This window comes from Mirounga angustirostris, unplaced genomic scaffold (genome assembly GCF_029215605.1).
Source record: "Mirounga angustirostris isolate CCGP_5_RB_7025 unplaced genomic scaffold, mMirAng1.0.hap1 SCAF_2, whole genome shotgun sequence".
NCBI classification, from domain to species: domain Eukaryota; kingdom Metazoa; phylum Chordata; class Mammalia; order Carnivora; family Phocidae; genus Mirounga; species Mirounga angustirostris.
In genome coordinates, this window is record NW_026991710.1 from 102,137,416 (window position 1) to 102,152,169 (window position 14,754).

At 37.7% G+C, this 14,754-nt stretch overlaps 1 protein-coding gene across 1 annotated transcript; it reads right to left on the minus strand.

The window, feature by feature from the left end:
- Positions 1-4,353: 4,353 nt before the first annotated feature.
- IL21 (interleukin 21) lies at positions 4,354-11,366 on the minus strand. Its single transcript, XM_045879391.1, has 5 exons — positions 11,199-11,366; positions 11,055-11,090; positions 6,585-6,740; positions 4,474-4,551; positions 4,354-4,377 (listed from the first exon to the last, which is right to left on the minus strand). Exons 1-5 carry the CDS (start codon positions 11,364-11,366, stop codon positions 4,354-4,356), a joined length of 462 nt encoding a protein of 153 aa, XP_045735347.1.
- Positions 11,367-14,754: the final 3,388 nt, after the last annotated feature.

Genomic DNA, 14,754 nt, shown 5'->3' on the forward strand with positions numbered 1-14,754 from the left:
TATAGGGGCCTGGGAATCAGCAGAGAGATCTGGCCTTTACCTATAGATTTGTGGGTCAACAACATAGAGAGGGTTTTTTAAAATACCAAGAACCCATTGGACTATTGAGGGAAGAGGTTTAAAGTGAAAAGGTGACGAGGACAGAATCCTTAGGAATATCAACTTCTAACGGGAGGATACAGGAAAGCAAACCAACAACTGACATTGAGAATGTGTGGTAAGAGAGGTAAGACAAGAACCAGGAGAAGGAGGGCCCTTCAGAGTCAAAGAAGGAAAAGAGAGAAGGATTAAAGTTAGCAAAAGCCATGATAAAATCAAGTAAGATAAGGATTTAGACACATTTATGAGTTGGGTAATTTGAAGGTCATCATTGACCTGACAAAGGGCAATTTTGATACAGTGATAGGGTGTAGGATGTTAGAAATCAGATTATAGTGATTTAATGAATGAATGAATAGAAGTTGAGGGAGTATAGACACATGTAAAGACTACTCTTTCAATGAGCTTAACTGTGAATTCCAAATCTCTCCCTCCTCATGAGGTGAGGCTATTCCTGGACTAACCTGTGGACTAGAATAGGTGGAGGCAGATACTGAAAGCAGATGAGTGTTCAGAACTAGGCATGAAGTGGGAAAGTAACTCTAGTAAGCCAGGTAGGGAAGTTTGAAAGTATTCCCAAAGATGAGGGGCCAAATTTTTTTTTTTTTAAGATTTTATTTATTTATTTGACAGAGAGAGACACAGCAAGAGAGGGAACACAAGCAGGGGGAGTGGGAGAAGCAGGCTTCCTGCTGAGCAGGGAGCCTGATGCGGGCCTCCATCCCAGGACCCTTGGATCATGACCTGAGCCGAAGGCAGACGCTTAACGACTGAGCCACCCAGGCGCCCGAGGGGCCAGATCTTGTGTCTGAAGCTGGAATAGGCGACCAAGATTAAAACAGCTAGGGAGGGAGTTTGTAGGCAGCTACTTGAGAAGATTGCTGGGTCTGAAGTTCAAGGGACTGATCAGAGGCCTAAACTCTGGGGGTGGGGGCAAAGGGGAATTAATAAATTGAGAGAATGGGGAGGGGCAAAGGCCTGGCTGTTGTGATGGGATCTTGAGATGGATGTCTTGAGAACTAAGAGACTAGCAGGTGATGGCTCTGTATATGTAAGGATTTCACACAGAAAATAGTTCCAGGCAATAAAGTCTGGCACATGGCCATGAGAATGGGATGATGACAGGATAAAAGATGTAGGTGTTTGGAACTGAGGTAGTCAAGGTTCTGGGAAGTAGCAGTGTTGGTGGAATCTTCCCCATGGGCACTGAAGTTACCCAAGATGATGGCAGAAGTTGAATTCAAGAGAAAGAACATGCCTAACTCCCCAGGAAAGATGAAGGAGTGACCAGGAGAGGACAATCAATAACAAGTAAGGCGACAGAAAAGCTAAATGGAATAAATGTCATAGCAGGAAAGAGTTTTAAATAAGAGTGTACACACAACGGGCATTGGGAAGGATATCTTCAAGTCTTCCAGGACTTGCCATACATTTGGGAAAGTTGCAAAAGGAAGTGGTATCCTTAAGGCAGAGACAGGAGTGGAAGGTTCCATTTCAGTGAAGTATGTAAGGAGAGAAAATTGTCTTTGTAATATACGTATAAAAACAATATGCTCCCAGAAACTGAGGATCATCTTTTATTTTATGCTAAGGCTATTGAATTAAGGGTTTCCAGGGAATCACAAAGACAGTAATATGATTTAATATGATCAAGTCTTAAATAAGAAGCCATGAACATAAACATTTAAAACCAAATATATAATAAATAATTATTAAGTTATAAAGTACATAGTTTGCATTAAAACTAAATTCTCAGATGCAAATGTAAATACAACAGAGCAATAATATAGAATAATAATGCTACAATTTTATACAAGTGTCCAAAAAAGACACTTTCAGCTACAATAGTAAAAATCATGATTAATTTTCCCTGAATTTCCGTGACTTACTGCAATGTTCTTCTGTCTTTTCTTCCTTCCTTCCTTTTTTTTTTTTTTTTGAACATCTCTTTTGTTCCTGCAGTGAGTGTTGCTACAAATGCTATTGAATATGATTGTATAACTGAACATTAGATTCAGTAAAAGTTTTACTCAAAAGTATGGTCAGATGTTCCCATAAGAGTATCCAGAACTTTAGAAACTCGTAAACACATAAAGCTCTAAAAAAAGACAGAATAGACCTTAGAGATTCAGTCCAACACCCTCATTCTACAGAGAAGGAAATGGAAACCCCCAAAATTTAAGCAAGTGACCATGATTTCACAGCCAGCAAAATTTCAGGCCTCCTGTATCACCATCCATAGGTGAAAGTAATGTTTATAGGTAAGCCTTATATCCCTTTTGAGGGCTAGGTAAGCCTTGAACACAGAGGAGTGAAGATGGAGCTGTTCAAGTTTTACTTCTTCATCTTGTTTATTCCAATGCAGTGCTTTTCTTGGGGTGTTGCTAGGATCTTTACCCGAGTCTTTAAACTCAGTTTTAGTGAAGGCTCTTAACCAACACCCCATTAAATTATTTTTACTTTTAAGGTAGAATCTCTGGTCAAAGGATTAGAACAGAGATTTTTAACAGTAAACACCAAAATAAATACATTATTTTAAATATAAAAATCACAGTGTCAAAGAAGTCAACAACTATAAAGCCAGAAACAAGAAATACAGACTTCACCCTTCCCTAGTCAACTTTGTGGCTGCTTTCTACTTTTATCCCAACAGTCTGGGCTAGTACCATTTGATACATAGGTAGGCTCTCCATGCATATTATCATCATTATTGTTTACATGACCCCTCTGTAATAACATTATTGTTTACATGATCCCTCTTTAATAACATTTTAAAAATTTTAAAACAGAATACCTTGTTTCTGATGATACAACATTTCATTGAGAGTTGATGAAATCACTGATGGCTAATATATCTTCTAGAACTATAAATTTATCTGTACTTGTTTTTAAAATACTTTTAAGTAGATAATTTTCTCTTCTCAGAACATACAGTGTTTCCCATCCCATATCCTCTTGCACATTCACAGCCATTTTAACAATAAGAGATTCTCAAATAGCTTATAACATTCTAGGAAAAATTTTATTTTTCTAGAGTTTTTAACTTCATATTTAAATAAACTCTGCTGGAGTTGATATGAAATGGCAGTTAGAGCAGGTTGCTTATTTTTACTATCCATGGTTGAAAAGATTGGAATGTTTAGGCAAAAGTCTGTTTTCTATGAGGAGAGGAGTCTTGGCCTCTTGATGTGTCTCCTGATTTTGATCTTATATAGGTGATTGAATTTGTCTTATGTAAAGTATGCAAGCACAAGGTGTCTGTCACTTTAAAAAGAAGAAAGAAAAGAAAGGAAGAATGAAAGGTGACAGACATTTGGAGTTACTAGCTCACTCCCATATAATGATTATAACAATTTGAGATGAGAGCTACAAGACTTTTTTTAATGTATTTTGTTCCAGAAGACCACCTGATGTATGTCCCTCTTTAGGTTTTAATTGCCATTTCCACAAGCTTGAAATGTTAGCTTATAAGGGGACTTGAACTGGGAAAGTTACTATTAAACCCACTTAAAGAAAAAAAAAAAAGACTAACAAATGTATTCCATAAATACATTCATATCTATAGCATTTAAATATTTTTGATAAATCCCAATAAAGGAATAAGACTTTTTTGTAGCCATCTACTAAAACTGTCCCCTGGCACATAAATAAACTATATATTTATACATTAGACATTTTGAGATAAAAAGTAAACTCTTCAGATGTACATTTTTAAACACTCAGTTTTCACTTCCTTAAAAGAATAAAGACCAATTTTTCATCTTGACTCTATGCTTCTATATTTCTCAGCTTGAATGAAGGTATATAACTTTTAAGTTATGATCATCAGAGATCTCATTCTTGTGGTAATCAAGATCAAGGTAAAGATAAGATCAATAAATTTTCAAATTACATTTTTGGTAAAAAATTTTAAGCTTCTCCCCCAATAAAGAAATGTCATAGTTGGGCAAAATAATATAAGGTAAAAACTTTAGAAACCATAGAGATCCATAACATAGGAAATCAAACTCTAATTGAGTAGAAAGCTTTTTCAAGTTGACTAAAACAGAGCATGTGATCAAACTTAAGTATTGCATTGTAACTGGGGGGAAATAATCCTGACTTTGAACACTTATCTGAGTCTTTTCCCCATCACTAATATGTTGTACTCTTCCATTTAGAAACCAAGAAGTGAGTTTCACTACTGTGTTAGAGTATGTAATATAGTGTCCAGCTTCAAGTTAGATCCTCAGGAACCTTCATATCTCATGTGTTCTAGGAGAGATGCTGATGAATCATCTGTGGAAATAATATACCATGAGTAATATAAACATAAGAAGCAATCTGGATAGATAAATATGAAGTAGAAAATCGAATATAATTGCAGTTACATACCCTTTGGATGAGTGATTTCAGTCTTTCTAGGAATTCTTTGGGTGGTGTTTTCTCATAAGAATCACATGAGGGGCATGTCTAGAAATCAATGAAAGAGTAACATTCTCCTTTAAAACATTTTTTCTATTTAATAAAATGTTCAGTTAAAATTTATTTATTTTTAAAGATTTTATTTATTTATTTGACAGAGAGGTAGAGCCAGAGAGCACAAGTGGAGGGGATGGCAGAGGGAGAGGGAGAAGCAGGCTCCCCACTGAGTAGGGAGCCCGATGGAGGGCTCGATCGATCCCAGGACCCTGGGATCATGACCTGAGCTGAAGGCAGACGCTTAACCATCTAAGCCACCCAGGCACCCCCAAAAGTTTTTTTTCCAATTAGAAATATAAATCATGTTTTCTGAAAAAAATTCAAGACGTGCATAAAATTGTTCAGGAAGAAACAATGGGAAAAATCACTTGTAATCCTATCCTCAGAGATAACCACTGCAATCTTTGGATGTATATCCTTCCAGTAATGGCTTTTTCTTTGCATTTATGTTTTTTACACTGGAAGGTAATTTGCTTTATTTACACTCAACATGTCACAAGCATTTCCTACATGTTAAATATTCTTCAAAAATATGATACGTAATGGTTGCTTTGTATTCCAACATTGGATCAAACTATTATTATTTTTGGACACATAGGTTGTTCTAACTTTTCATTATTGAATACAATGCTGCAAGAACATTTCTGAATAATTTTTATATGCATCTTTATTTGATTTGATAAATTTCTAGAAGTAGAATTACTAAATTAAAGGAATAAAAATTTTTGTCTCTTGATGTATATTGTAAAAAAGGTTTACTTCTATTCCTGCAGGCCATTCTCACTATTGTTGGGTATTGTTAAAAATTTTAATTGGAAAGAAGTAGAATTTCTGAAACTTCCATTTATTTGATTATAGGGAGACCGAACAATTTTTCATATGTATATTGCCCACTTATATTTCTTTTAAAAAAATTCTAGGTTTTTCTTCTTTATCCTTATTCTTTTTGAGAGCAAACACCAGGCCACTGCTTGGTATTCAGCATCTCTAAGTCAGTTTGATGCTGTGATGAGAGCATTTGACTGAAAGGTAGGAGATATAAGTTCTAGTTCTCATTCTACCACTTAGTAATTGCAAGGCTTGGGACAAGTCACTTAACCTCTTTAGGTCTCATTTACCCATCTACCAAATGAAGGCGCTTAACAAGAGAGTTCTAAGCTCAGTGCCAGCACTGCCATTTCCATGAGTCTTTGCTGTTGTGTTGCAAAGACGGGCTCAGCTCCTTTCTTTCTGAGAAAAGTTTTAGAGGGATACTCTTCACATTGCAACTTGGCTAAGCAATTAAAGGAAATAAAAGTCATTTTGATAATGTCACTAAGATTTCATGTGAATCACATGTAAAATTCCTTGGAGGAGAGAGAACTGATTAAAAAGATATTTTAGAGTAATTTATCTTATGTGTTTATCCACTGGTTTTGATTGGTTCTTGAATTAGTCATGAGAGTATCAGCATTGCTTATGAGTTGGCATAAGAAGAGATATACAAGAGGGTATATCTAGTAGGACCTCCTAAAACCAGGGACTATTAAAATTCTCCAGTCAAATAATGAAGTCTATCTATTTAAATGTAATACTGACTATGATTGTACAGGACAATAATATTTTTTAAGAGAAGAAGGCAAAGTGTGAGATTTTTCTTAGTCTTTTGTAGGCTCTCTTTTCTTGTGGGAAAACTGGGATCTAGGTCCTGTTAATAAGAATACAAGTTACATGTGGCCATATAAATGATAGAAAAATATTTAACTCCTAAGTCACAATTGGATTCTTCACCTTGGGAAGTTATATTAACTTATTCTAGCTGCCAGCGACTTTTAGCAAATTCTAAACAGACTTTCTGGGCACTTTCAAGTCTGTGGATTTGGAAGAGGTGACTCCACTTCTCAAAATACACCGGATATGATAACATGTAACTGGAAGGAAGGCACCGGAATCTCTGGCTACAAGTGTGTTTGTTTGTGTGTTATATCATGTAAGAGATATAGTTAGTAAGTACAAATAAGATAGATGACAAATGACAGTCTTACTGGTCTGTGTTTCTGTCTTCTGCCTGCATTTGTGGGAGGTAGTTTCCTCTTCAGCTGTTTAGTTAATACATTGATTATCTGTTCATTGCCTCCCGTATTTGCTGCCTTTAGTTGGGTCTTCTGAAAACATGAAAAAGCTGACCGCTCACAATGTCTCTGAAAGAGAAGTAATTTGTATAGATGTTAGCAAAACAAAAGTTATTCAGAAAGTAAAAATGACCTTCCTGATCCTCTTTTTCTACTTCTATTATGGTGTATTAGATCACATTTATTTCAGCAGATGGTGAGGAATGAGTTCACATCCTACTTAATCTTTGGGCTGAAGAGAAGAAGGCGCCTGCAATGCAAAATTTCACCCCATATTAGGGAAGAAAGAACATATCCCTGCCTCACAGGCAAGAGGGAGGAGCCTCACTTTTCCACAGCTCTTTATTCCTAATTCCATTTGACGTCTGGGTGGTAGGCAGGATCTTTGTGTTTTGTGAGGGAGAGTGGGCTTGGTTTTAGAACAAATTTTCTAAAAGTGACGCTGTGACTGGTTGCAGCTTTGGGTGAGATATGCTGTAATCCAATTAATCTCTTTTATTTGTTTTTTGGTTTCTCTCTACAGTGTACATGGGAGCATCTAACAGTGACATTGAGCAGCATCTTATCTTGTACAACACCTGGCATCATGTCTTCTTCTGGCAAATGCTTAATAAATAGGTGTGGAGTTGACAAATGAAGTAAATGAGTGAAAACCCCTACTTTGGGAAAAGGAAGTGGCTACCTACCTCTGATGGCATATTCCACATCTAAGATTCAATACACCTGCAATAGACTACACATGACTCTTCTAAAATCCTATTCACACTCTTAAGTCAGTTAGGGTAGGATTCTGCCTGAATCAAGCAGTCAAGGAACAGAATTTGAGACTTGCCCAGCCAATAGGAGGGAAGACCGTTCCTTAGAAACTAAGGGTAGTGTCTCAAAGAAGGGAGAAGTGGACAGAACAAGGATCAAAACCTTGTCTCTTGGTTTAGTCAAATAACTACTGAGTAGTGAATAAGTCAAAAATCTTAAAAACCGAACTAAAAAGAAAATGGAATTTATTGGAAGAACAAAATTTTAAACTGACTCGTTGAAAACATTTTAATGCTGATCTAAGAGCTTGTATCCAAGTTTCTTTTTTCTTTCAGCAAATGTGTGTATGATTAGGCTCTTCAACCCCTAGCCCACCCCACCCTAGTTGCTGTGGCTTCATTTCCCTAATGCGTATGGAAGTCACTGCCATATAACCAGAAACCTCAATTTCTCTCAGTCCCTGCAAGGGCAGTTCCATATATAACAAAATTACCTGAGTCTTCTCATGGACAATCAGCTGAAAATAGCATCTGGCCTGCTTTGCATTTTCCGACCCATATGCTTACCCATTAATACCATGCATCTTTAAGACACAACCTCATCAGGTTTGCTTTGCATACATAGCCACAAGCCGAGAACCAGCTTATCTGGTTTCCTTATATCAGAGCAGCTTGCCTCTCGCATAAGGGCAAGGTATCCTTTCCATATGTTTGCCAAAATGCTTATTTAATAGAAACTATTTATAAATGTTAATTATAGCACTTTTTTTTCCTTGAAAACCACATGTTCATGTTTGTTGAAGTTTTTTCTTTTCTCTTCTTTTTGACCACAACCGGCTTAACTTACTGGAAAAAAATAATATTCATATTTAAAGAGGTAAATTTTCCAGCTGAAACTGAAAACACTAACTGCTTCATCCGTGATGATCTGAGAAACCAGCATTTCTCACAGAAGCCCATTTTGCTGAGTTAACATTTACATATGTATGTTGAAAGAAAGTTATGTTCCAAAGAAGTATAGGGGCCCTACCAAATGAACTCCCTTGATATTGCCAGGAATGGTCAAGATCCGTGATGGGTTCACACCTGAGAAAGCTTTTCTGAAAGCCCCTGAATGGCCTCTGGACACTGATGCCCATATCGACCAGCTGTGCTGTCTCTCCTGCCCTTCCTTGTTCACCTGTGTCAGCAAACAGTGGTATGTTGCTTTGTGCTCTCTGCAAGCAGCAGAGCCGTCCCTGGGGATGTGCGGTCCAGGACAAATAGCTGCTGGATTTGGCGTCAGATACACATCAAAGGCAGCCTCAAGGAGGAAAAGAAGTGGAAGAGCTGTCCTGCTAACTGCCTTAAGGATGAACCAAGAAGGGGCGTGAAGAGATTAATCTTGCTTCAGGCAGCCTCGGGTGCCCTGTCACGGGATGAACCCAAATTCATGCAGAGCACCACCATCTGGGAGTGTAACAATTACTTTCCTTTGCTGTGCCTCGGTGGCAGCAAACTATGAGGGCAAGGTTTTGACTCCTTCATCCTTGAACACATGATAACACGAAGAGTTTTGTGTCCCACACTAGTATTGCAGAATAGAGGGAGAAGTACGGAAGTCAAAAGCAAGAGTAACAAACCAAGAGAACAGACAAGTGCTGCTTTTGCAAGGGAGCACATTTGGCTTTGTTGTTTTGCAATTGAGTGTTTGAAAATATTTACCTCTGTATAGCTTTTTTTAACACCCCTCACAGGAAGGCCTTGGCCACTCACACTAGGAAGTCTTGGGTGAGATTACCTTTGTCCCACACACAAGCCAGGCTTATATCAGGGTTTCTCAATAACACACTATTGACATTTTGGGCTAGATAATTCTTTGTTGTTAGGACTGTCCTGTGCATTCTAAAATGTTTAGTAGCATCTCTGGACTCTACTAGATGCCAAAAGAAACCACTCCCATACACACAACTGTGACAACCAAAAATTTCTCCAGACAATGTCAGATGTTCTCAGGGGGCAAAAGCATTACCAGTTGAGGACCACTGGTTATGTAATTAGAAATAAAGAGAATGATGCCTGGCAAGGCCAATTAGGGATCAGAGATAATCACTATGTATCAAGATTTACATGCAACATGTAAGTGAATTTATTTTCCTTAAACTTTTTAATCTTTTCAAATCTCTTATAGACCCTGCTTTGATGCTAGCCCTGGAAAACTTGATAGAAAGCTACCGTGGCCTTGAACTATTTTCTTTCTTCCTAAGTTTACCTGCCAGCATAGCTTAAAGATCTTAGTTACACCATTTCTCACTTGTATCATAACTAACATTGTTGGATAAGATTGTCGGATAGATACAGTGTCACTGAGACAAAATCTTCACATTATGATGTAAGATAAAAAAAAAAAAAAATCTCTTTCTCCAGCAAAGCATAGATACCTAACAAAGGAAGTACCCACTGGATCAACTCAAGTTAGAAAATGGGAAATCTTCCTTATTTCTCATTTTGCAAGTTACAGACAGAGCTGGTGCAAAGGGACTCTAAACACAACAGGTAAACAAAATACGTGAGATACTGAAAATGCATGTTTTGATAATTAGGTCATGATTAAGAAATATTCTCACTTATTGGAAAAGTCTTTCCAATAAGCTGAATGTGCTACTTTCATTTTAGATGCTGCTTATTAGAAAAGGACCTAGTAAATGAGAGTGGTTAGGTTCAGAGCTAGAGAGTGAATTTTAGAGAAAAGCAATAGTTGTGACTCATTCACTTTCTAAACTTTTACACATAGTCATTTACGATAATTGTTTTCTTTGCAATGTATCTTTATATGTCTCCCCCTTTGTAGTGTCCTAATTACTGGTAGCACTTTTATAGTAACTCTAATTTATGCAGTTAAAGGTCTGTGACAATGAAAATATTTCCCCAATTGCATTTATCTCTTCAGGGTACCAGACGTGAAGACTGGAGTGAAGTTACTAAGGAAAGATCAGCACGCAGCACTCTTGAACTATATCCTAGATGTTTTCTTCCTGGGACCTAATGGATTTGAATGGCTTAAGAGAATGGGATGAGTTTGTGAAAATAGTCCTTTTGAAAGACCTCTCCAAAGGCCAAAGACAAGACTCACTGAGGCCAAGGTATATGGGAATTATATTCTAAAGGACAGCCCTGATTTCGTCCATGCTGTGCCTATAATCTATTCTTACTTTTTTCTTTCCTTCTCTTTCTTCCTTCTTTTCTTTTCTTTCTTTCTTGTCATTAAAAGGTGAATTCTGCTTCTTCTGGTCTGTATTTCTTAGATAGGTTTGCCAAGGGCTCTTAAAGTCTAATTAGTTGGTCATTGTTCAGAAACTGATCATAGTATAGCTTTGTTATTCTGTCGCAACAATACTACTTGGAAGTACTCTTAGAGATATTTGGAGATAAAAATATATTTTGTAAGGTAATGCAGTGTTTATTGGTTGGCTTGTTGGTAAATCAATGAGTGTTTGACCAAAATAGGAATAACTCTTTTACCAACTATTAAACTCCCAAACTCACTGAAATTAAGTAGATTCCTAAATAATTATGCTAATGCCTTTCTTAGTTGGATTTTAAAACTTGTACCACATATATTTTCACAAATAAATTCAACTGGTCTTACCTTTACATCTTCTGGAGCTGGCAGAGATTCAGGGTCCTAGAGCAAAAGAAAATTAGTTCTGGGTTATTTTTATAAGTCAAAAAGTTCCTTTTCTATTAATTGAAGAATATTACTTAAATTCTGTTATGACAAGTATGGCCTTACCAAGTCATTCACATAGTTTTTCAGCTGATCAACAATATCTATAAGTTGACGCAATCTAATCAAGAGGAGATCTTGCTCTTGGAAGCTTGATTTATGGGCCACTGTCCCCAAGAAGATGACCATCAGGCAGATGACTATCTTCTCCATGTTGCCAGCACTAGATCTCATAAGTGCCAGTAGAGCAAGACCTTGGTCTCAGTTTTCACTGCAGTTTGACTGTGAACAGGTTGTCAGTAAAGCTACCTATTTATTCATCCTTCAGGGAGAGGTAAAGCCCTCCCATTGCAGCCTGGAAATCTTTGTAAAATGGATGAATGTGAGTAACTCTTTTTTCTTTTCCACTGGCTAGGTATACGTGTGCATGTGCTAATGCGTGGGGGCAGGGATTGATGGAGTCAACGAAATGTGCCCCATCTGCATCTTAGACAGGAAAAAGAGAAATGGGTGAATTCCAATTTTCAGCATGAATCAAGAAGTGTGCATGGTAAACAGTAGGTACTACAAAACTTCAAAGAAGTAAACAAAAACACTTTGATCTCTCTTTCTCTGCCTCCTTTAGCATCTTACCTGTTCCCTCTGACAGTCATAAGGGCACTTCAATAATGAGTAAAGTGGCAACATGTGCTTTCTTGCAGGACTCATTCTTAGTGTAATAATGATGCCTTTTGACTGAAATCATCCAGTATTCCATCATAAAGGTAGGAGGGGAGCTACATTTTAGGAAAGTTTAAATATCGGGGGTATTTTCCAAACTAGCAAGAATATTTTAGGATTTTAATGAGGTTAAAGGGTTTAAAGTAGAATTTGCTTACAGTTCTTCCCAAGAACATCTTTAAAGAACATTAATCTTGGCTTCTAACGTTTTACTTAACAATGTGGTTTTTAAATATATCATAAATGATTCTAAGAGATGCTGAAGAACTTCATCTCACCTCCCAATCAGAATCTTACCCTACCTTCATTAAAAAAACAAAAAACACCTCTAATGTCCATCTCTTCTATATAATGCAACAATTAAATGAATGAAAGGTACTTATTCCTGTCCAAACCAAAAATTGTTTCAACAGCAAAATCAAAAATATCCATAAATGATTCTTTTTCTTTTGAGGTAGTGTTACTTATTTCTTTTAGATATTGATTCCTCTGGGGATGAGCAACACTATTCTAATTACGACCAGGTAGAGATTATAAAAGACTCAAAGTCCAGAAGTGGTTTTATCGTCTTCCTCTCTGATGTTCTTCTGTCCCTGCCGCTCTACCCATTTGAGAAAGTTAAATATAGTATTCCAACCAGATGTAGTTTTGTACAGGCAATTAGATCTTACAAATTAGACTCTTGATTATAGGTTTTACTTATTCATTTATTTTTCACCTATTTCATTGCATGCTTACAACCATACTTTATGCTAGACTATTATGTACCCAAGATAAATTAGAGTTTGTACTTTCTAAACTTTTACACATAGTCATTTATGATCATGTTTTCTTTGCAGGTACTTGATTTGCTTGACTATAATTTTTTTATCATAGACTATCTTATCCAAGGCTGTTCAGGTTTGGTCTTACAGAGTAGATAAGAATTTTTACTGTACGATCAAGAGGTCCTCCCTATAATCATTAAATTCTATAGGGGAGGGTTCTAGGTAAACCTACGAAATACGGTGGACTAGGGGTTGCCACTTGGCACCTCGGCACTGCCTGCGTAGTCTTTGTACATGCTTTCCTTATCTGCCTAAAGAGACGTGAGTCTCTTTGTAGACACTAACCACAGTGGTTAAGAATTCAATTTCTAAAGTAAAGTGCTTAAATTCAAATCCAGGCCTTAGCAATTAATAGCACATCTGACCCCAGGTATATGTTAACGCAAAAGGAATATAAGTACAGATCTAATCATAGGGTTGCGGTGAGGCTTAAGTAGACATTCCAAGTAATAGGGCTGAATACCGCACATGATAAAATCCCAGAAAGTTTGTGTGTTGATTATGGATAAGGAAGAGCATGGCAGGTCAGTGGTCAGCCAAAACACACAGGTACGGCTGTGCTGATTGTAAAAAGATCAAAAGTCTTTCATACTGCTTAGAGAGAACCCCTTCTCTCAGCCCCGGAGTGCCTCTCCAAAGTCCCACGCATCCCAGTCCTTCTCTGAGACCTCCCAGCCCTCACTACTTTCCATCCACCAGTGTGTCAGGGTCTCCAGGGTCCTGCTTCAGCATTATGACAAGACCTTTCTGAGAATCAGACACCCTGCCTTAAGTGGCGTATCAGTTGTAAAGCATTTTGAATATCACTGCTGGTGTGGTAGGCTAATCCCTGGAAACTGTGAATATGCTACCTTCACAAGTAACAAAAGGATAGTAGATGCAGATGTGATAAATTAAGGGTCTTGAGATGTGAGAGTAGCCCAGATTACCCAGGTGTGCCCAATATAATCACGGGGTTCCTTATAAGAGGAAGGCAAGAATGTCAGAGTCAGAGATGTGAGAACAGAAGCAGAGGTCAGAGTTACAGGGGGCCAGAAGCCAGGGAATACAGGCAGCCTCTAGAAGCTGGGAAAGGCAAGGAACAAATTCTCCCCTGGAGCCTCCAGGAGTGCAGTCCTGCCAACACCTTGACTTTAGCCCCCAAAAGCTCCATTTTAGACTTCAGACCTCCGGAACTGTGAAATAATAAATTTGTGTTGTTTTAAGCCACTGCTTCTGTGGTAATTTGTTACAGCAGCAATAGAAAAGAAATACAAGGGGGGGGAAATCGGAGGGGGAGACGAACCATGAGAGACTGTGGACTCTGAGAAACAAACTGAGAGTTCTAGAGGGGAGGGGCGTGGGGGGATGGGTTAGCCTGGTGATGGGTATTCAAGAGGGCACGTACTGCATGGAGCACTGGGTGTTATACGCAAACAATGAATCATGGAACACTACATCAAAAACCAATGATGTGATGTATGGTGATTGACATAACATAATAAAATTTAAAAAAAGAAAGCACATAAAACCAAAAAAAAAAAAAAGATACACCTATGTATGGAGTTTTTACTCTTGGAAAAAAAGTGGGAAAGAGAGGAGGGGGTAATGAGAGAACCCATAAAGTCTGGAATTTTGTTTGTTGGGCTTTTGGAGGGTGCATATAAAGGGGAGAAGGAATGGTGGAGAAGAGGGAAGTAAGATTAGTGTTGGCTGCCACGTGGTGTGGGATGATAAGGATATTAATGTATAATGAGGATTTTCCAGGAAGTCTGGTGCTTATTGTTACAAGTTCTTCCGAGATCAGACGAGATCAGGCGCGTTCAGGGTGCTATGGCCGTAGACATTACAAGTTCTTCCTAGCACCAAGAAGGCTTTGCTCAGGATGGGCAGTATGTTTCGAAGTTATGGGGCCAAATTTGCATTTCACTTGAATTTATCACTAGTTGAGATGGAATTTAGGGTGGGAGCAAGGAAGCTCAGATTTAATTGAGTTACATTTTATCTGCTTCGAGATAACCTTATTGCTACCTTTATGGCATCGTTCCATTGGGGTCTTAATGGGGGCTCTAAGTTATAATCATTTTTATAACCTA